General features: G+C 40.3%; 3 protein-coding genes across 3 annotated transcripts; all 3 read left to right on the forward strand.

Moving 5' to 3' along the window:
- The first annotated feature begins 16406 nt into the window (after positions 1-16406).
- Positions 16407-17089, forward strand: LOC138905044 (uncharacterized). The gene is made up of 2 exons (XM_070193549.1): positions 16407-16445; positions 16526-17089. Exons 1-2 carry the CDS (start codon positions 16407-16409, stop codon positions 17087-17089), a joined length of 603 nt encoding a protein of 200 aa, XP_070049650.1.
- A 634-nt stretch (positions 17090-17723) lies between these two features.
- On the forward strand, positions 17724-18563 carry LOC138905045 (uncharacterized). Its single transcript, XM_070193550.1, has one exon. The coding sequence runs from the start codon at positions 17724-17726 to the stop codon at positions 18561-18563; it is 840 nt and encodes a 279-aa protein (XP_070049651.1).
- Positions 18564-19192: 629 nt separating this feature from the next.
- Positions 19193-20032, forward strand: LOC138905046 (uncharacterized). The gene has a single exon (XM_070193551.1). It carries the CDS (start codon positions 19193-19195, stop codon positions 20030-20032), a length of 840 nt encoding a protein of 279 aa, XP_070049652.1.
- Positions 20033-23885: the final 3853 nt, after the last annotated feature.

Consider the following 23885-nt stretch of genomic DNA (forward strand, 5'->3'; position numbering starts at 1 on the left):
AGAACAGGTAAGACTGCTTGGGCCAGATCATTAGGCGTTCATAATTATATTACTGGTCATTTAGATTTTAATGCAAAATCTTATTCCAATAATGTAACTTATAACGTCATTGATGACATATCCCTAATAAGAGTGAGGTCTCCGAATCAGAGCTAGTTAAGCCCATTGGTATCTTGTACAGAAGAATATATATCACGGAAGGCAGGTAGTGTTCCATTGGGCTTCTGGTTCACTACCATGGCCCAAAACACTCTATAGCTACGGGGGGTCATAGATGCTGCAGTATCTAGTTCCCCCCAAAATCGAAAAAAAATGGACTCAATTAAGTCCACATCATAATCACGCTGATTCTGGGCCAGGCCCAGAGTAAGCCCATTTAATAAATTCACAGACCCCGTATTGGTTATAGGCCCAAGGTATTGGAGCCATAGGTTGCATTAATGCAACCACCCCCCCATGATGTATAATGTGACAAACATGCCCAGCATGTTCTAGGAAAATCACGGCAAGCATGACTTTCTAATCCGGATACATTTAATTTTAAATTTGAATATGCAATGATTACATTCCGACAACATTCAATCATCTACAGTGAATAGTAGAGACATGTGGGCCCCACTTTTAAAAATGCGCGTCCATCCGGTAATATTATAACGGATGGACGCCACGTGTGTGAACTGGATCAATAAGGCTATTAAGGTTCTAGTATATATGGTACTCCAGTATCCAATTCATTTCACCAAGTTGAAGGGAGCTCTGATTCGAAGACCTCACTCTTATTACAAATATGCTACCGTCTAAAAAATTTAGAATTCAAGCCAAGAATTATTTCTTGACTTATCCCCACTGTTCTCTTACAAAAGATGAAGCTCTTACACAGTTACAAAATATTTCTACCCCAGTAAATAAATTATTTATTAGGGTTTCCAGAGAATTACACGAAGGTGGGGAACCTCATCTCCATGTGCTCAAGGAGGTTGCCAATCTGACAATGATTCATACGCAAAGGCCATTAATTCAGGATCCACCATTAATGCCCTTAAAATATTAATGGAGGAACAACCCAGAGATTATATTAGAGATTTAGATAAATTAAGGGCTAATTTAGATAGATATTTCTGCCCTCCTAAACAACTATTTATTTCAAAATGGGACCCACAAAGCTATGTGGTCCCAGATGATATAGAGCAATGGTTAGGTGAGGTTTTCGAAGACCCATCTGCGAGGCCAGTGAAGAATAATAGTAGTGACAGACCATTGAGTCTGATACTGGAGGGGCCAAGCAGAACAGGTAAGACTGCTTGGGCCAGATCATTAGGCGTTCATAATTATATTACTGGTCATTTAGATTTTAATGCAAAATCTTATTCCAATAATGTAACTTATAACGTCATTGATGACATATGCCTAATAAGAGTGAGGTCTCCGAATCAGAGCTAGTTAAGCCCATTGGTATCTTGTACAGAAGAATATATATCACGGAAGGCAGGTAGTGTTCCATTGGGCTTCTGGTTCACTACCATGGCCCAAAACACTCTATAGCTATGGCGGGTCATAGATGCTGCAGTATCTAGCTCCCCCCAAAATCGAAAAAAAATGGACTCAATTAAGTCCACATCAGACTCACGCTGATTTTGGGCCAGGCCCAGAGTAAGCTCATTTAATAAATTCACAGACCCAGCATTGGTTATAGGCCCAAGGTATTGAAGCCATTGGTTGCATTAATGCAACCACCTCCCCATGATATATAATGTGACAAATATGCCCAGCAAGTTCTAGGAATGTCACGGCAAGCATGACTTTCTAATCCGGATACATTTAATTTGAAATTTGAATATGCAATGATTACATTCCGACAACATTCAATAATCTACAGTGAATAGTATAGACATGTAGGGCCCACTTTTAAAAATGCGCGTCCATCCGGTAATATTATAACGGATGGACGCCACGTGTGTCAACTGGATCAATAAGGCTATTAAGGGTTCTAGTATATATGGTACTCCAGTATCCAATTCATTTCACCAAGTTGAAGGGAGATCTGATTCGGATACCTCACTCTTATTACAAATATGCTACCGTCTAAAAAATTTAGAATTCAAGCCAAGAATTATTTCTTGACTTATCCCCACTGTTCTCATACAAAAGACGAAGCTCTTACACAGTTACAAAATATTTCTACCCCAGTAAATAAATTATTTATTAGGGTTTCCAGAGAATTACACGAAGGTGGGGAACCCCATCTCCATGTGCTCAAGGAGGTTGCCAATCTGCCAACGATTCATACGCAAAGGCCATTAACTCAGGATCCACCATTAATGCCCTTAAAATATTAATGGAGGAACAACCCAGAGATTATATTAGAGATTTAGATAAATTAAGGGCTAATTTAGATAGACATTTCTGCCCTCCTAAATAACTATTTATTTTAAAATGGGACCCACAAATCTATGTGGTCCCAGATGATATAGAGCAATGGTTAGGTGAGGTTTTCGAAGACCCATCTGCGAGGCCAGTGAAGAATAATAGTAGTGACAGACCATTGAGTCTGATACTGGAGGGGCCAAGCAGAACAGGTAAGACTGCTTGGGCCAGATCATTAGGCGTTCATAATTATATTAGTGGTCATTTAGATTTTAATGCAAAATCTTATTCCAATAATGTAACTTATAACGTTATTGATGACATATCACTAATAAGAGTGAGCTCTCCGAATAAGAGCTAGTTAAGCCCAGTGGTATCTTGTACAGAAGAATATATATCACGGAAGGCAGGTAGTGTTCCATTGGGCTCCTGGTCCACTACCACGGTCCAAAACACTCTATAGCTACGGGGGGTCATAGATGCTGCAGTATCTAGTTCCCCCCAAAATCGAAAAAAAATGGACTCAATTAAGTCCATATCAGAATCACGCTGATTCTGGGCCAGGCCCAGAGTAAGCCCATTTAATAAATTCACAGACCCCGCATTGGTTATAGGCCCAAGGTATTGGAGCCATAGGTTGCATTAATGCAACCACCCCCCTATGATATATAATGTGACAAACATGCCCAGCAAGTTCTAGGAAAGTCACGGCAAGCATGACTTTCTAATTCGGATACATTTAATTTTAAATTTGAATATGCAATGATTACATTCCGACAACATTCAATCATCTACAGTGAATAGAACAGACATGTGGGCCCCACTTTTAAAAATCAGCGTCCATCCGGTAATATTATAACGGATGGACGCCACGTGTGTGAACTGGATCAATAAGGCTATTAAGGGTTCTAGTATATATGGTACTCCAGTATCCAATTCATTTCACCAAGTTGAAGGGAGCTCTGATTCGGAGACCTCACTCTTATTACAAATATGCCATCGTTTAAAAAATTTGTAATTCAAGCCAAGAATTATTTCTTGACTTATCCCCACTGTTCTCTTACAAAAGATGAAGCTCTTACACAGTTACGATATATTTCTACCCCAGTAAATAAATTATTTATTAGGGTTTCCAGAGAATTACACGAAGGAGGGGAACCTTATCTCCATGTGCTCAAGGAGGTTGCCAATCTGCCAACGATTCATACGCAAAGGCTATTAATTTAGGATCCACCATTAATGCCCTTAAAATATTCTTGGAGGAACAGCCTAGAGATTATATTAGAGATTTAGATAAATTAAGGGCTAATTTAGATAGACATTTCTGCCCTCCTAAACAACTATTTATTTCAAAATGGGACCCACAAAGCTATGTGGTCCCAGATGATATAGAGAAATAATTAGATGAGGTTTTCGAAGACCCATCTGCGAGGCCAGTGTAGAATAATAGTAGTGACAGACCATTGAGTCTGATACTAGAGGGGCCAAGCAGAACATGTAAGATTGCTTGGGCCAGATCATTAGGCGTTCATAATTATATTAGTGGTCATTTAGATTTTAATGCAAAATCTTATTCCAATAATGTAATTTATAACGTCATTCATGACATATCCCTAATAAGAGTGAGGTCTCCGAATAAGAGCTAGTTAAGCCCACTGATATCTTATACAGAAGAAAATATATCACGGAAGGCAGGTAGTGTTCCATTGGGCTCCTGGTCCACTACCACGGCCCAAAACACTCTATAGCTACGGGGGGTCATAGATGCTGCAGTATCTAGTTCCCCCCAAAATCGAAAAAAAAATGGACTCAATTAAGTCCGCATCAGACTCACGCTGATTCTGGGCCAGGCCCAGAGTAAGCCCATTTAATAAATTCACAGACCCAGCATTGTTATAGGCCCAAGATATTGAAGCCATTGGTTGCATTAATGCAACCCCCCCCCCCACCATGATATATAATGTGACAAACATGCCCAGCAAGTTCTAGAAATGTCACGGCAAGCATGACTTTCTAATCCGGATACATTTAATTTGAAATTTGAATATGCAATGATTATATTCCGACAACATTCAATCATCTACAGTGAATAGTATATACATGTGGGACCCACTTTTAAAAATGCACGTCCATCCGGTAATATTATAACGGATGGACGCCACGTGTGTGAACTGGATCAATAAGGCTATTAAGGGTTCTAGTATATATGGTACTCCAGTCTCCAATTCATTTCACCAAGTTGAAGGGAGCTCTGATTTGGAGACCTCACTCTTATTACAAATATGCTACCGTCTAAAAAATTTAGAATTCAAGCCAAGAATTATTTCTTGACTTATCCCCACTGTTCTCTTACAAAAGACGAAGCTCTTCCACAGTTACAAAATATTTCTACCGCAGTAAATAAATTATTTATTAGGGTTTCCAGAGAATTACACGAAGGAGGGGAACCTTATCTCCATGTGCTCAAGGAGGTTGCCAATCTGCCAACGATTCATACGCAAAGGCCATTAATTCAGGATCCACCATTAATGTCCTTAAAATATTAATGGAGGAATAGCCCAGAGATTATATTAGAGATTTAGATAAATTAAGGGCTAATTTAGATAGACATTTCTGCCCTCCTAAACAACTATTTATTTCAAAATGGGACCCACAAAGCTATGCGGTCCCAGATGATATAGAGCAATGGTTAGGTGAGGTTTTCGAAGACCCATCTGCGAGGCCAGTGAAGAATAATAGTAGTGACAGACCATTGAGTCTGATACTGGAGGGGCCAAGCAGAACATGTAAGACTGCTTGGGCCAGATCATTAGGCGTTCATAATTATATTAGTGGTTATTTAGATTTTAATGCTAAATCTTATTCCAATAATGTAACTTATAACGTCATTGATGACATATCCCTAATAAGAGTGAGGTCTCCGAATCAGAGCTAGTTAAGCCCAGTGATATCTTGTACAGAAGAAAATTTATCACGGAAGGCAGGTAGTGTTCCATTAGGCTCCTGGTCCACTACCACGGCCCAAAACACTCTATAGCTACGGGGGGTCATAGATGCTGCAGTATCTAGTTCCCCCCAAAATCGAAAAAAATGGACTCAATTAAATCCGCATCAGACTCACGCTGATTCTGGGCCAGGCCCAGAGTAAGCCCATTTAATAAATTCACAGACCCAATATTGGTTATAGGCCCAAGGTATTGAAGCCATTGGTTGCATTAATGAAACCCCCCCATGATATATAATGTGACAAACATGCCCAGCAAGTTCTAGGAAAGTCACGGCAATCATGACTTTCTAATCCGGATACATTTAATTTGAAATTTGAATATGCAATGATTACATTCCGACAACATTCAATCATCTACAGTGAATAGTACAGTCATGTGGGGCCCACTTTTAAAAATGCGCGTCCATCCGGTAATATTATAACAGATGGACGCCACGTGTGTGAACTGGATCAATAGGGCTATTAAGGGTTCTAGTATATATGGTACTCCAGTCTCCAATTCATTTCACCAAGTTGAAGGGAGCTCTGATTCGGAGACCTCACTCTTTTACAAATATGCCACCGTCTAAAAAATTTAGAATTCAAGCCAAGAATTATTTCTTGACTTATCCCCACTGTTCTCTTACAAAAGACGAAGCTCTTACACTGTTACAAAATATTTCTACCCTAGTAAATAAATTATTTATTAGGGTTTCCAGAGAATTACACGAAGATGGGAAACCTCATCTCCATGTGCTCATCCAATTCGAAGTCAAGTATGTATGCACCAACAATAGAGCATTCGATCTCACTTCCCCAACCAGGTCAGCACATTTCCATCCGAATATTCACGGAGCTAAGTCCTCCTCCGATGTTAAAACATACGTGGAGAAAGATGGAGACTTCATTGATTTTGGAGTTTTCCAAATCGATGGAAGATCAAGTAGAGGAGGTTGCCAATATGCCAATGATTCATACGCAAAGGCCATTAATTAAGGATCTACCATTAATGCCCTTAAAATATAAATGGAGGAACAGCCCAGAGATTATATTAGAGATTTAGATAAATTAAGGGATAATTTAGATAGATATTTCTGCCCTCCTAAACAACTATTTATTTCAAAATGGGACCCACAAAGCTATGAGGTCCCAGATGATATAGAGCAATGGTTAGGTGAGGTTTTCGAAGACCTCTCTGCGAGGCCGTCACATATGACGAAGCCTTGACGTTTCACCTGAAAATGTCTATGCTTATCATCAGGGATATAGTTAAGCCCAGTGATATCTTGTACAGAAGAAAATATATCACGGAAGGCAGGTAGTGTTCCATTGGGCTCCTGGTCCACCACCATGGCCCAAAACACTCTATAGCTACGGGGGGTCATAGATGGTGCAGTATCTAGTTCCCCCCAAAATCGAAAAAACATGGACTCAATTAAGTCCACATTTGACTCATGCTGATTATGGGCCAGCCGAGAGTAAGCCTATTTAATAAATTCACAGACCCAGCATTGGTTATAGGCCCAAAGACAGTACTGGTCAAGTTCTAGGAAAGACACGGCAAGCATGGCTTTCTAATCCGGATATATTTAATTTGAAATTTGAATATGCAATGATTACATTTTGACAATATTCAATCATCTACAGTGAATAGTACAGACATGTGGGGCCCACTTTTAAAAATGCGCGTCCATCCTGTAATATTATAACGGATGGACGCCACGTGTGTGAACTGGATCAATAAGGCTATTAAGGGTTCTAGTATATATGGTACTCCAGTCTCCAATTCATTTCATTAAGTTGAAGGGAGCTCTGATTCGGAGACCTCACTCTTACAAAAGACGAAGCTCTTACACAGTTACAAAATATTTCTACCCCAGTAAATAAATTATTTATTAGGGTTTCCAGAGAATTACACGAAGATGGGGAACCTCATCTCCATGTGCTCATCCAATTCGAAGGCAAGTATGTCTGCACCAACAATAGAGCATTCGACCTCACTTCCCCAACCAGGTCAGCACATTTCCATCCGAACATTCAGGGAGCTATGTCCTCCTCTGATGTTAAAACATTCGTGGAGAAAGACGGAGACTTCATTGATTTTGGAGTTTTCCAAATCGATGGCAGATCAAGTAGAGGAGTTTCCAATCTGCCAACGATTCATACGCAAAGGCCATTAATTCAGGATCCACCATTAATGCCCTTAAAATATTAATGGAGGAACAACCCATTGATTATATTAGAGATTTAGATAAATTAAGGGCTAATTTAGATAGACATTTCTGCCCTCCTAAACAACCATTTATTTCAAAATGGGACCCAAAAAGCTATGTGGTCCCAGATGATATAGAGCAATGGTTAGGTGAGGTTTTCGAAGACCCATCTGCGAGGCCAGTGAAGAATAATAGTAGTGAAAGACCATTGAGTCTGATACTGGAGGGGCCAAGCAGAACATGTAAGACTGCTTGGGCCAGATCATTAGGCGTTCATAATTATATTAGTGGTTATTTAGATTTTAATGCTAAATCTTATTCCAATAATGTAACTTATATTGTCATTGATGACATATCCCTGATAAGAGTGAGGTCTCCGAATCAGAGCTAGTTAAGCCTAGTGGTATCTTGTACAGAAGAAAATATATCACGGAAGGCAGGTAGTGTTCCATTGGGCTCTTGGTCCACTACCACGGCCCAAAACACTCTATAGCTACGGGGGGTCATAGATGTTGCAGTATCTAGTTACCCCCAAAATCGAAAAAACAAGGACTCAATTAAGTCCACATCAGACTCACGCTGATTCTGGGCCAGGCCCAGAGTAAGACCATTTAATAAATTCACAGACCCAGCATTGGTTATAGGCCCAACGTATTGAAGCCATTGGTTGCATTAATGCAACCCCCCCCCCCCCATGATATATAATGTGACAAACATGCCCAGCAAATTCTAGGAAAGTCACGGCAAGCTTGACTTTCTAATCCGGATACATTTAATTTGAAATTTGAATATGCAATGATTACATTCCGACAACATTCAATCATCTACAGTGAATAGTACAGACATGTGGGGCCCACTTTTAAAAATGCGCGTCCATCCGGTAATATTATAACGGATGGACGCCAGGTGTGTGAACTGGATCAATAAGGCTATTAAGGGTTCTAGTATATATGGTACTTCAGTCTCCATTTCATTTCACCAAGTTGAAGGGAGCTCTGATTCGGAGACCTCACTCTTATTACAAATATGCCACCATCTAAAAAATTTAGAATTCAAGCCAAGAATTATTTCTTGACTTATCCCCACTGTTCTCTTACAAAAGACGAACTCTTACACAGTTACAAAATATTTTTACCCCAGTAAATAAATTATTTATTAGGGTTTCCAGAGAATTACACGAAGATGGGGAACCTCATCTCCATGTGCTCATCCAATTCGAAGGCAAGTATGTCTGCACCAACAATAGAGCATTCGACCTCACTTCCCCAACCAGGTCAGCACATTTCCATCCGAACATTCAGGGAGCTAAGTCCTCCTCCGATGTTAAAACATACGTGGAGAAAGACGGAGACTTCATTGATTTTGGAGTTTTCCAAATCGGTGGCAGATCAAGTAGGGGAGGTTGCCAATCTGCCAACGATTCATACGCAAAGGCCATTAATTCAGGATCCACCATTAATGCCCTTAAAATATTAATGGAGGAACAGCCCAGAGATTATATTAGAGATTTAGATAAATTAAGGGCTAATTTAGATAGACATTTCTGCCCTCCTAAACAACTAATATTTCTAAATGGGACACACAAAGCTATGTGGTCCCAGATGATATTGAGCAATGGTTAGGTGAGGTTTTCGAAGACCCCTCTGCGAGTCTGTCACACATGACGAAGCCTTGACGTTTCACCTGAAAACGTCTATGCTTATCATCAGGGATATAGTTAAGCCCAGTGATATCTTGAACAGAAGAAAATATATCACGAAAGGCAGGTAGTGTTCCATTGGGCTCCTGGTCCACTACCACGGCCCAAAACACTCTATAGCAATGGGGGGTCATAGATAGTGCAGTATCTAGTTCCCCCAAAAATCGAAAAAACATGGACTCAATTAAGTCCACATCAGACTCACGCTGATTCTGGGCCAGGCCCAGAGTAAGCCCATTTAATAAATTCACAGACCCAGCATTGGTTATAGGCCCAAAGACAGTACTGGTCAAGTTATAGGAAAGTCACGGCAAGCATGACTTTCTAATACGGATACATTTAATTTGAAATTTGAATATGCAATGATTACATTCCGACAACATTCAATCATCTACAGTGAATAATACAGACATGTGGGGCCCACTTTTAAAAATGCACGTCCATCCAGTAATATTATAACGGATGGACGCCACGTGTGTGAACTGGATCAATAAGGCTATTAAGGGTTCTAGTATATATGGTAATCCAGTCTCCAATTCATTTCACCAAGTTGAAGGGAGCTCTGATTCGGAGACCTCACTCTTATTACAAATATGCCACCGTCTAAAATATTTAGAATTCAAGCCAAGAATTATTTCTTGACTTATCCCCACTGTTCTCTTACAAAAGACGAACTCTGACACAGTTACAGAATATTTCTACCCCAGTAAATAAATTATTTATTAGGGTTTCCAGAGAATTACACGAAGATGGGGAACCTCATCTCCATGTGCTCATCCAATTCGAAGGCAAGTGTGTCTGCACCAACAATAGAGCATTCGACCTCATTTCCCCAACCAGGTCAGCACATTTCCATCCGAACATTCAGGGAGCTAAGTCCTCCTCCGATGTTAAAACATACGTGGAGAAAGACGGAGACTTCATTGATTTTGGAGTTTTCCAAATCGATGGCAGATCAAGTAGGGGAGGTTGACAATCTGCCAACGATTCATACGCAAAGGCCATTAATTCAGGATCCACCATTAATGCCCTTTAAATATTAATGGAGGAACAGCCCAGAGATTATATTAGAATTTTAGATAAATTAAGGGCTAATTTAGATAGACATTTCTGCCCTCCTAAACAACTATTTATTTCTAAGTGGGACACACAAAGCTATGTGGTCCCAGATGATATAGAGCAATGGTTAGGTGAGGTTTTCGAAGACCCCTCTGCGAGTCTGTCACACATGACGAAGCCTTGACGTTTCACCTGAAAACGTCTATGCTTATCATCAGGGATATAGTTAAGCCCAGTGATATCTTGAACAGAAGAAAATATATCACGAAAGGCAGGTAGTGTTCCATTGGGCTCCTGGTCCACTACCACGGCCCAAAACACTCTATAGCTACGGGGGGTCATAGATAGTGCAGTATCTAGTTCCCCCAAAAATCGAAAAAACATGGACTCAATTAAGTCCACATCAGACTCACGCTGATTCTGGGCCAGGCCCAGAGTAAGCCCATTTAATAAATTCACAGACCCAGCATTGGTTATAGGCCCAAAGACAGTACTGGTCAAGTTATAGGAAAGTCACGGCAAGCATGACTTTCTAATACGGATACATTTAATTTGAAATTTGAATATGCAATGATTACATTCCGACAACATTCAATCATCTACAGTGAATAATACAGACATGTGGGGCCCACTTTTAAAAATGCGCGTCCATCCGGTAATATTATAATGGATGGACGCCACGTGTGTGAACTGGATCAATAAGGCTATTAAGGGTTCTAGTATATATGGTACTCCAGTCTCCAATTCATTTCACCAAGTTGAAGGGAGCTCTGATTCGGAGACCTCACTCTTATTACAAATATGCCACCGTCTAAAATATTTAGAATTCAAGCCAAGAATTATTTCTTGACTTATCCCCACTGTTCTCTTACAAAAGACGAACTCTTACACAGTTAAAGAATATTTCTACCCCAGTAAATAAATTATTTATTAGGGTTTCCAGAGAATTACACGAAGATGGGGAACCTCATCTCCATGTGCTCATCCAATTCGAAGGCAAGTGTGTCTGCACCAACAATAGAGCATTCGACCTCACTTTCCCAACCAGGTCAGCACATTTCCATCCGAACATTCAGGGAGCTAAGTCCTCCTCCGATGTTAAAACATACGTGGAGAAAGACGGAGACTTCATTGATTTTGGAGTTTTCCAAATCGATGGCAGATCAAGTAGGGGAGGTTGACAATCTGCCAACGATTCATACGCAAAGGCCATTAATTCAGGATCCACCATTAATGCCCTTTAAATATTAATGGAGGAACAGCCTAGAGATTATATTAGAATTTTAGATAAATTAAGGGCTAATTTAGATAGACATTTCTGCCCTCCTAAACAACTATTTATTTCTAAATGGGACACACAAAGCTATGTGGTCCCAGATGATATAGAGCAATGGTTAGGTGAGGTTTTCGAAGACCCCTCTACGAGTCTGTCACACATGACGAAGCCTTGACGTTTCACCTGAAAACGTCTATGCTTATCATCAGGGATATAGTTAAGCCCAGTGATATCTTGAACAGAAGAAAATATATCACGAAAGGCAGGTAGTGTTCCATTGGGCTCCTGGTCCACTACCACGGCCCAAAACACTCTATAGCTACGGGGGGTCATAGATAGTGCAGTATCTAGTTCCCCCAAAAATCGAAAAAACATGGACTCAATTAAGTCCACATCAGACTCACGCTGATTCTGGGCCAGGCCCAGAGTAAGCCCATTTAATAAATTCACAGACCCAGCATTGGTTATAGGCCCAAAGACAGTACTGGTCAAGTTATAGGAAAGTCACGGCAAGCATGACTTTCTAATACGGATACATTTAATTTGAAATTTGAATATGCAATGATTACATTCCGACAACATTCAATCATCTACAGTGAATAGTACATACATGTGGGGCCCACTTTTAAAAATGTGCGTCCATCCGGTAATATTATAACGGATGGACGCCACGTGTGTGAACTGGATCAATAAGGCTATTAAGGGTTCTAGTATATATGGTATGCCAGTCTCCAATTCATTTCACCAAGTTGAAGGGAGCTCTGATTCAGAGACCTCACTCTTATTACAAATACGCCACAATCTAAAAAATTTAGAATTCAAGCCAAGAATTATTTCTTGACTTATCCCCACCGTTCTCTTACAAAAGACGAACTCTTACACAGTTACAAAATATTTTTACCCCAGTAAATAAATTATTTATTAGGGTTTCCAGAGAATTACACGAAGATGGGGAACCTCATCTCCATGTGCTCATCCAATTCGAAGGCAAGTGTGTCTGCACCAACAATAGAGCATTCGACCTCACTTCCCCAACCAGGTCAGCACATTTCCATCCGAACATTCAGGGAGCTAAGTCCTCCTCCAATGTTAAAACATACGTGGAGAAAGACGGAGACTTCATTGATTTTGGAGTTTTCCAAATCGATGGCAGATCAAGTAGGGGAGGTTGCCAATCTGCCAACGATTCATACGCAAAGGTCATTAATTCAGGATCCACCATTAATGCCCTTAAAATATTAATGGAGGAACAACCCAGAGATTATATTAGAGATTTAGATAAATTAAGGGCTAATTTAGATAGACATTTCTACCCTCCTAAACAACTATTTATTTCTAAATGGGACACACAAAGCTATGTGGTCCCAGATGATATAGAGCAATGGTTAGGTGAGGTTTTCGAAGACCCCTCTGCGAGTCTGTCACACATGATGAAGCCTTGACGTTTCACCTGAAAACGTCTATGCTTATCATCAGGGATATAGTTAAGCCCAGTGATATCTTGAACAGAAGAAAATATATCGCGAAAGGTAGGTAGTGTTCCATTGGGCTCCTGGTCCACTACCACGGCCCAAAACACTCTATAGCTATGGGGGGTCATAGATAGTGCAGTATCTAGTTCCCCCAAAAATCGAAAAAATATGGACTCAATTAAGTCCACATCAGACTCACGCTGATTCTGGGCCAGGCCCAGAGTAAGCCCATTTAATAAATTCACAGACCCAGCATTGGTTATAGGCCCAAAGACAGTACTGGTCAAGTTATAGGAAAGTCACGGCAAGTATGACTTTCTAATACGGATACATTTAATTTGAAATTTGAATATGCAATGATTACATTCCGACAACATTCAATCATCTACAGTGAATAGTACAGACATGTGGGGCCCACTTTTAAAAATGTGCGTCCATCCTGTAATATTATAACGGATGGACGCCACGTGTGTGAACTGGATCAATAAGGCTATTAAGGCTTCTAGTATATATGGTATGCCAGTCTCCAATTCATTTCACCAAGTTGAAGGGAGCTCTAATTCAGAGACCTCACTCTTATTACAAATACGCCACAGTCTAAAAAATTTAGAATTCAAGCCAAGAATTATTTCTTGACTTATCCCCACTGTTCTCTTACAAAAGACGAACTCTTACACAGTTACAAAATATTTCTACCCCAGTAAATAAATTATTTATTAGGGTTTCCAGAGAATTACACGAAGATGGGGAACCTCATCTCCATGTGCTCATCCAATTCGAAGGCAAGTGTGTCTGCACCAACAATAGAGCATTCGACCTCACTTCCCCAACCAGGTCAGCACATTTCCATCCGAACATTCAGGGAGCTAAGTCCTCCTCCAATGTTAAAACATACGTGGAGAAAGACGGAGACTTCATTGATTTTGGAGTTTTCCAAATCGATGGCAGATCAAGTAGGGGAGGTTGCCAATCCGCCAACGATTCATACGCAAAGGCCATTAATTCAGGATCCACCATTAATGCCCTTAAAATATTAATGGAGGAACAGCCCAGAGATTATATTAGAGATTTAGATAAATTAAGGGCTAATTTAGATAGACATTTCTGCCCTCCTAAACAACTATTTATTTCTAAATGGGACACACAAAGCTATGTGGTCCCAGATGATATAGAGCAATAGTTAGGGGAGGTTTTCGAAGACCCCTCTGCGAGTCCGTCACACATGACGAAGCCTTGACATTTCACCTGAAAACGTCTATGCTTATCATCAGGGATATAGTTAAGCCCAGTGATATCTTGAACAGAAGAAAATATATCACGAAAGGCAGGTAGTGTTCCATTGGGCTCCTGGTCCACTACCACGGCCCAAAACACTCTATAGCTACGGGGGGTCATAGATAGTGCAGTATCTAGTTCCCCCAAAAATCGAAAAAACATGGACTCAATTAAGTCCACATCAGACTCACGCTGATTCTGGGCCAGGCCCAGAGTAAGCCCATTTAATAAATTCACAGACCCAGCATTGGTTATAGGCCCAAAGGCAGTATTGGTCAAGTTATAGGAAAGTCACGGCAAGCATGACTTTCTAATACGGATACATTTAATTTGAAATTTGAATATGCAATGATTACATTCCGACAACATTCAATCATCTACAGTGAATAGTACAGACATGTGGGGCCCACTTTTAAAAATGTGCGTCTATCCGGAAATATTATAACGGATGGACGCCACGTGTGTGAACTGGATCAATAAGGCTATTAAGGGTTCTAGTATATATGGTATGCCAGTCTCCAATTTATTTCACCAAGTTGAAGGGAGCTCTGATTCAGAGACCTCACTCTTATTACAAATATGCCACAGTCTAAAAAATTTAGAATTCAAGCCAAGAATTATTTCTTGACTTATCCCCACTGTTCTCTTACAAAAGACAAACTCTTACATAGTTACAAAATATTTCTACCCCAGTAAATAAATTATTTATTAGGGTTTCCAGAGAATTACACGAAGATGGGGAACCTCATCTCCATGTTCTCATCCAATTCGAAGGCAAGTATGTCTGCACCAACAATAGAGCATTCGACCTCACTTCCCCAACGAGGTCAGCACATTTCCCTCCGAACATTCAGGGAGCTAAGTCGTCCTCCGATGTTAACACATACGTGGAGAAAGACGGAGAATTCATTGATTTTGGAGTTTTCCAAATCGATGGAAGATCAAGTTGAGGAGGTTGCCAATCTGCCAACGATTCATACGCAAAGGCCATTAATTCAGGATCCACCATTAATGCCCTTAAAATATTAATGGAGGAACAGCCCAGAGCTTATATTAGAGATTTAGATAAATTAAGGGCTAATTTAGATAGACATTTCTGCCCTCCTAAATAACTATTTATTTCAAAATGGGACCCACAAAGCTATGTGGTCCCAGATGATATAGAGCAATGGTTAGGTGAGGTTTTCGAAGACCCCTCTGCGAGGCCGTCACATATGACGAAGCCTTGACGTTTCACCTGAAAATGTCTATGCTTATCATCAGGGATATAGTTAAGCCCAGTGATATCTTGTACAGAAGAAAATATATCACAGAAGGCAGGTAGTGTTCCATTGGGGTCCTGGTCCACTACCACGGCCCAAAACACTTTATAGCTACGGGGGGTCATAGATGCTGCAGTATATAGTTCCCCCCAAAATCGAAAAAAATGGACTTAATTAAGTCCATATCAGCCTCACGATGATTCTGGGCCAGGCCCAGAGTAAGCCCATTTAATAATTTCACAGATCCAGCATTGGTTATAGGCCCAAGGTATTGAAGCCATTGGTTGCATTAATGCAACCCCCCCCCCCCCAATGATATATAATGTGTCAAACTTGCCCAGCAAGTTCTAGGAAAGTCACGACAAGCATGGCTTTCTAATCCAGATACATTTAATTTGAAATTTGAATATGCGATGATTACATTCCGACAACATTCAATCATCTATAGTGAATAGTATAGACATGTGGGGCCCACTTTTAAAAATGTGCGTCCATCCGGTAATATTATAACGGATGGACGCCACGTGTGTGAACTGGATCAATAAGGCTATTAAGGGTTCTAGTATATATGGTACTCCAGTCTCCAATTCATTTCACCAAGTTGAAGGGAGTTCTGATTCGGAGACCTCACTCTTATTACAAATATGCCACCGTCTAAAAAATTTATAATTCAAGCCAAGAATTATTTCTTGACTTATCCCCACTGTTCTCTTACAAAAGACGAAGCTCTTACACAGTTACCAAATATTTCTACCCAGTAAATAAATTATTTATTAGGGTTTCCAGAGAATTACACGAAGATGGGGAACCTCATCTCCATGTGCTCATCTAATTCGAAGGCAAGTATGTCTGCACCAACAATAGAGCATTCGACCTCACTTCCCCAACCAGGTCAGCATATTTCCATCCGAATATTCAGGGAGCTAAGTCCTCCTCCGATGTTAAAACATACGTTGAGAAAGACGGAGACTTCATTGATTTTGGAGTTTTCCAAATCGATGGCAGATCAAGTAGAGGAGGTTGCCAATCTGCCAACGATTCATACGCAAAGGCCATTAATTCAGGATCCACCATTAATGCCCTTAAAATATTAATGGAGGAACAACCCAGAGATTATATTAGAGATTTAGATAAATTAAGGGCTAATTTAGATAGACATTTCTGCCCTCCTAAACAATTATTTATTTCAAAATGGGACCCACAAAGCTATGTGGTCCCAGATGATATAGAGCAATGGTTAGGTGAGGTTTTCGAAGACCCATCTGCGAGGCCAGTGAAGAATAATAGTAGTGACAGACCATTGAGTCTGATACTGGAGGGGCCAAGCAAAACAGGTAAGACTGCTTGGGCCAGATCATTAGACGTTCATAATTATATTAGTGGCCATTTAGATTTTAAGGCAAAATCTTATTCCAATAATGTAACTTATAACGTCATTGATGACATAACCCTAATAAGAGTGAGGTCTCCGAATCAGAGCTAGTTAAGCCCAGTGATATCTTGTACATAAGAAAATATATCACGGAAGGCAGGTAGTGTTCCATTGGGCTCCTGGTCCACTACCACGGCCCAAAACACTCTATAGCTACGGGGGTCATAGATGCTGCAGTATCTAGTTCCCCCCAAAATCGAAAAAAGATGGACTCAATTAAGTCCACATCAGACTGACGCTGATTCTGGGCCAGGCCTAGAGTAAGCCCATTTAATAAATTCACAGACCCAACATTGGTTATAGGCCCAAGGTATTGAAGCCATTGGTTGCATTAATGCAACCACCTCCCCCCTATGATATATAATGTGACAAGCTTGCCCAGCAAGTTCTAGGAAAGTCACGGCAATCATGACTTTCTAATCCAGATACATTTAATTTGAAATTTGAATATGCAATGATTACATTCCGACAACATTCAATCATCTACAGTGAATAGTACAGATATGTGGGGCCCACTTTTAAAAATGCACGTCCATCCGGTAATATTATAACGGATGGATGCCACGTGTGTGAACTAGATCAATAAGGCTATTAAGGGTTCTAGTACATATGGTACTCCAGTCTCCAATTCATTTCACCAAGTTGAAGGGAGCTCTGATTCGGAGACCTCACTCTTATTACAAATATGCCAACGTCTAAAAAATTTAGAATTCAAGCCAAGAATTATTTCTTGACTTATCCCTACTGTTCTCTTACAAAAGACGAAGCTCTTACACAGTTACAAAATATTTCTACCCCAGTAAATAAATTATTTATTAGGGTTTCCAGAGAATTACACGAAGATGGGGAACCTCATCTCCATGTGCTCATCCAATTCGAAGGCAAGTATGTCTGCACCAACAATAGAGCATTCGACCTTACTTCCCCAGCCAGGTTAGCACATTTCCATCCGAACATTCAGGGAGCTAAGTCCTCCTCCGATGTTAAAACATACGTGGAGAAAGATGGAAACTTCATTGATTTTGGAGTTTTCCAAATCGATGGCAGATCAAGTAGGGGAGGTTGCCAATCTGCCAACGATTCATACGCAAAGGCCATTAATTCAGGATCCACCATTAATGCCCTTAAAATATTAATGGAGGAACAACCTATAGATTATATTAGAGATTTAGATAAATTAAGGGCTAATTTAGATAGACATTTCTGCCCTCCTAAACAACTATTTATTTTAAAATGGGACCCACAAAGCTATGTGGTCCCAGATGATATAGAGCAATGGTTAGGTGAGGTTTTCGAAGACCCATCTGCGAGGCCAGTGAAGAATAATAGTAGTGACAGACCATTGAGTCTGATACTGGAGGGGCCAAGCAAAACAGGTAAGACTTCTTGGGCCAGATCATTAGGCGTTCATAATTATATTAGTGGCCATTTAGATTTTAAGGCAAAATCTTATTCCAATAATGTAACTTATAACGTCATTGATGACATACCCCTAATAAGAGTGAGGTCTCCGAATCAGAGCTAGTTAAGCCCAGTGATATCTTGTACAGAAGAAAATATATCACGGTAGGCAGATAGTGTTCCATTGGGCTCCTGGTCCACTACCACGACCCAAAACACTCTATAGCTACGGGGGGTCATAGATGCTGCAGTATCTAATTCCCCCCAAAATCGAAAAAAAATGGAGTCAATTATGTCCACATCAGACTCACGCTGATTCTGGGCCAGGCCCAGAGTAAGCCCATTTAATAAATTCAGAGACCCAGCATTGGTTATAGGCCCAACGTATTGAAGCCATTGGTTGCATTAATGAAACCCCCCCATGATATATAATGTGACAAACATGCCCAGCAAGTTCTAGGAAAGTCACGGCAATCATGACTTTCTAATCCGGATACATTTAATTTGAAATTTGAATATGCCATGATTACATTCCGACAACATTCAATCATCTACAGTGAATAGTACAGACATGTGGGGCCCACTTTTAAAAATGCACGTCCATCCGGTAATATTATAACGGATGGATGCCACGTGTGTGAACTGGATCAATAAGGCTATTAAGGGTTCTAGTATATATGGTACTCCAGTCTCCAATTCATTTCACCAAGTTGAAGGGAGCTCTGATTCGGAGACCTCACTCTTATTACAAATATGCCAACGTCTAAAAAATTTAGAATTCAAGCCAAGAATTATTTCTTGACTTATCCCTACTGTTCTCTTACAAAAGACAAAGCTCTTACACAGTTACAAAATATTTCTACCCCAGTAAATAAATTATTTATTAGGGTTTCCAGAGAATTACACGAAGATGGGGAACCTCATCTCCATGTGCTCATCCAATTCGAAGGCAAGTATGTCTGCACCAACAATAGAGCATTCGACCTTACTTCCCCAGCCAGGTTAGCACATTTCCATCCGAACATTCAGGGAGCTAAGTCCTCCTCCGATGTTAAAACATACGTGGAGAAAGACGGAAACTTCATTGATTTTGGAGTTTTCCAAATCGATGGCAGATCAAGTAGGGGAGGTTGCCAATCTGCCAACGATTCATACGCAAAGGCCATTAATTCAGGATCCACCATTAATGCCCTTAAAATATTAATGGAGGAACAGCCTATAGATTATATTAGAGATTTAGATAAATTAAGGGCTAATTTAGATAGACATTTCTGCCCTCCTAAACAACTATTTATTTTAAAATGGGACCCACAAAGCTATGTGGTCCCAGATGATATAGAGCAATGGTTAGGTGAGGTTTTCGAAGACCCATCTGCGAGGCCAGTGAAGAATAATAGTAGTGACAGACCATTGAGTCTGATACTGGAGGGGCCAAGCAAAACAGGTAAGACTGCTTGGGCCAGATCATTAGGCGTTCATAATTATATTAGTGGCCATTTAGATTTTAAGGCAAAATCTTATTCCAATAATGTAACTTATAACGTCATTGATGACATACCCCTAATAAGAGTGAGGTCTCCGAATCAGAGCTAGTTAAGCCCAGTGATATCTTGTACAGAAGAAAATATATCACGGTAGGCAGATAGTGTTCCATTGGGCTCCTGGTCCACTACCACGACCCAAAACACTCTATAGCTACGGGGGGTCATAGATGCTGCAGTATCTAATTCCCCCCAAAATCGAAAAAAAATGGAGTCAATTATGTCCACATCAGACTCACGCTGATTCTGGGCCAGGCCCAGAGTAAGCCCATTTAATAAATTCAGAGACCCAGCATTGGTTATAGGCCCAACGTATTGAAGCCATTGGTTGCATTAATGAAACCCCCCCATGATATATAATGTGACAAACATGCCCAGCAAGTTCTAGGAAAGTCACGGCAATCATGACTTTCTAATCCGGATACATTTAATTTGAAATTTGAATATGCAATGATTACATTCCGACAACATTCAATCATCTACAGTGAATAGTACAGACATGTGGGGCCCACTTTTAAAAATGCACGTCCATCCGGTAATATTATAACGGATGGATGCCACGTGTGTGAACTGGATCAATAAGGCTATTAAGGGTTCTAGTATATATGGTACTCCAGTCTCCAATTCATTTCACCAAGTTGAAGGGAGCTCTGATTCGGAGACCTCACTCTTATTACAAATATGCCAACGTCTAAAAAATTTAGAATTCAAGCCAAGAATTATTTCTTGACTTATCCCTACTGTTCTCTTACAAAAGACAAAGCTCTTACACAGTTACAAAATATTTCTACCCCAGTAAATAAATTATTTATTAGGGTTTCCAGAGAATTACACGAAGATGGGGAACCTCATCTCCATGTGCTCATCCAATTCGAAGGCAAGTATGTCTGCACCAACAATAGAGCATTCGACCTTACTTCCCCAGCCAGGTTAGCACATTTCCATCCGAACATTCAGGGAGCTAAGTCCTCCTCCGATGTTAAAACATACGTCGAGAAAGACGGAAACTTCATTGATTTTGGAGTTTTCCAAATCGATGGCAGATCAAGTAGGGGAGGTTGCCAATCTGCCAACGATTCATACGCAAAGGCCATTAATTCAGGATCCACCATTAATGCCCTTAAAATATTAATGGAGGAACAGCCTATAGATTATATTAGAGATTTAGATAAATTAAGGGCTAATTTAGATAGACATTTCTGCCCTCCTAAACAACTATTTATTTTAAAATGGGACCCACAAAGCTATGTGGTCCCAGATGATATAGAGCAATGGTTAGGTGAGGTTTTCGAAGACCCATCTGCGAGGCCAGTGAAGAATAATAGTAGTGACAGACCATTGAGTCTGATACTGGAGGGGCCAAGCAGAACACGTAAGACTGCTTGGGCCAGATCATTAGGCGGTCATAATTATATTAGTGGTCATTTAGATTTTAATGCAAAATCTTATTCCAATAATGTAACTTATAATGTCATTGATGACATATCCCTAATAAGAGTGAGGTCTCCGAATCAGAGCTAGTTAAGCCCAGTGATATCTTGTACATAAGAAAATATATCACGGAAGGCAGGTAGTGTTCCATTGGGCTCCTGGTCCACTACCACGGCCCAAAACACTCTATAGCTACGGGGGTCATAGATGCTGCAGTATCTAGTTCCCCCCAAAAATCGAAAAAAGATGGACTCAATTAAGTCCACATCAGACTGACGCTGATTCTGGGCCAGGCCTAGAGTAAGCCCATTTAATAAATTCACAGACCCAACATTGGTTATAGGCCCAAGGTATTGAAGCCACCGTTTAAAATATTTTGAATTCAAGCCAAGAATTATTTCTTGATTTATCCCCACTGTTCTCTTACAAAAGACGAACTCTTACACAGTTACAAAATATTTCTACCCCAGTAAATAAATTATTTATTAGGGTTTCCAGAGATTTACACGAAGTTGGGGAACCTCATCTCCATGTGCTCATCCAATTCGACGGCAAGTATGTCTGCACCAACAATAGAGCATTCGACCTTACTTCCCCAGCCAGGTTAGCACATTTCCATCCGAACATTCAGGGAGCTAATTCCTCCTCCGATGTTAAAACATACGTCGAGAAAGACGGAAACTTCATTGATTTTGGAGTTTTCCAAATCGATGGCAGATCAAGTAGGGGAGGTTGCCAATCTGCCAACGATTCATACGCAAAGGCCATTAATTCAGGATCCACCATTAATGCCCTTAAAATATTAATGGAGGAACAGCCTATAGATTATATTAGAGATTTAGATAAATTAAGGGCTAATTTATATAGACATTTCTGCCCTCCTAAACAACTATTTATTTCAAAATGGGACCCACAAAGCTATGTGGTCCCATATGATATAGAGCAATGGTTAGGTGAGGTTTTCGAAGACCCATCTGCGAGGCCAGTGAAGAATAATAGTAGTGACAGACCATTGAGTCTGATACTGGAGGGGCCAAGCAGAACACGTAAGACTGCTTGGGCCAGATCATTAGGCGGTCATAATTATATTAGTGGTTATTTAGATTTTAATGCAAAATCTTATTCCAATAATGTAACTTATAATGTCATTGATGACATATCCCTAATAAGAGTGAGGTCTCCGAATCAGAGCTAGTTAAGCCCAGTGATATCTTGTACATAAGAAAATATATCACGGAAGGCAGGTAGTGTTCCATTGGGCTCCTGGTCCACTACCACGGCCCAAAACACTCTATAGCTACGGGGGTCATAGATGCTGCAGTATCTAGTTCCCCCCAAAATCGAAAAAAGATGGACTCAATTAAGTCCACATCAGACTCACGCTGATTCTGGGCCAGGCCTAGAGTAAGCCCATTTAATAAATTCACAGACCCAACATTGGTTATAGGCCCAAGGTATTGAAGCCATTGGTTGCATTAATGCAACCACCTCCCCCCTATGATATATAATGTGACAAGCTTGCCCAGCAAGTTCTAGGAAAGTCACGGCAAGCATGACTTTCTAATCCGGATACATTTAATTTGAAATTTGAAGATGCAATGATTACATTCCGACAACATTCAATCATCTACAGTGAATAGTACAGACATGTGGGGCCCACTTTTAAAAATGAGCGTCCATCCGGTAATATTATAACGGAAGGACGCCAGGTGTGTGAACTGGATCGATAAGGCTATTAAGGGTTCTAGTATATATGGTACTCCAGTCTCCAATTCATTTCACCAAGTTGAAGGGAGCTCTAATTCGGAGACCTCACTCTTATTACAAATATGCCACCGTTTAAAATATTTTGAATTCAAGCCAAGAATTATTTCTTGATTTATCCCCACTGTTCTCTTACAAAAGACGAACTCTTACACAGTTACAAAATATTTCTACCCCAGTAAATAAATTATTTATTAGGGTTTCCAGAGAATTACACGAAGTTGGGGAACCTCATCTCCATGTGCTCATCCAATTCGACGGCAAGTATGTCTGCACCAACAATAGAGCATTCGACCTCACTTTCCCAACCAGGTCAGCACATTTCCATCCGAACATTCAGGGAGCTAATTCCTCCTCCGATGTTAAAACATACGTGGAGAAAGATGGAGACTTCATTGATTTTGGAGTTTTCCAAATCGATGGCAGATCAAGTAGAGGAGGTTGCCAATCTGCCAACGATTCATACGCAAAGGCCATTAATTCAGGATCCACCATTAATGCCCTTAAAATATTAATGGAAGAACAACCTATAGATTATATTAGTGATTTAGATAAATTAAGGGCTAATTTATATAGACATTTCTGCCCTCCTAAACAACTATTTATTTCAAAATGGGACCCACAAAGCTATGTGGTCCCATATGATATAGAGCAATGGTTAGGTGAGGTTTTCGAAGACCCATCTGCGAGGCCAGTGAAGAATAATAGTA

The sequence above is a fragment of the Nicotiana tomentosiformis genome, chromosome 2 (genome assembly GCF_000390325.3).
Source record: "Nicotiana tomentosiformis chromosome 2, ASM39032v3, whole genome shotgun sequence".
Lineage (NCBI taxonomy): Eukaryota > Viridiplantae > Streptophyta > Magnoliopsida > Solanales > Solanaceae > Nicotiana > Nicotiana tomentosiformis.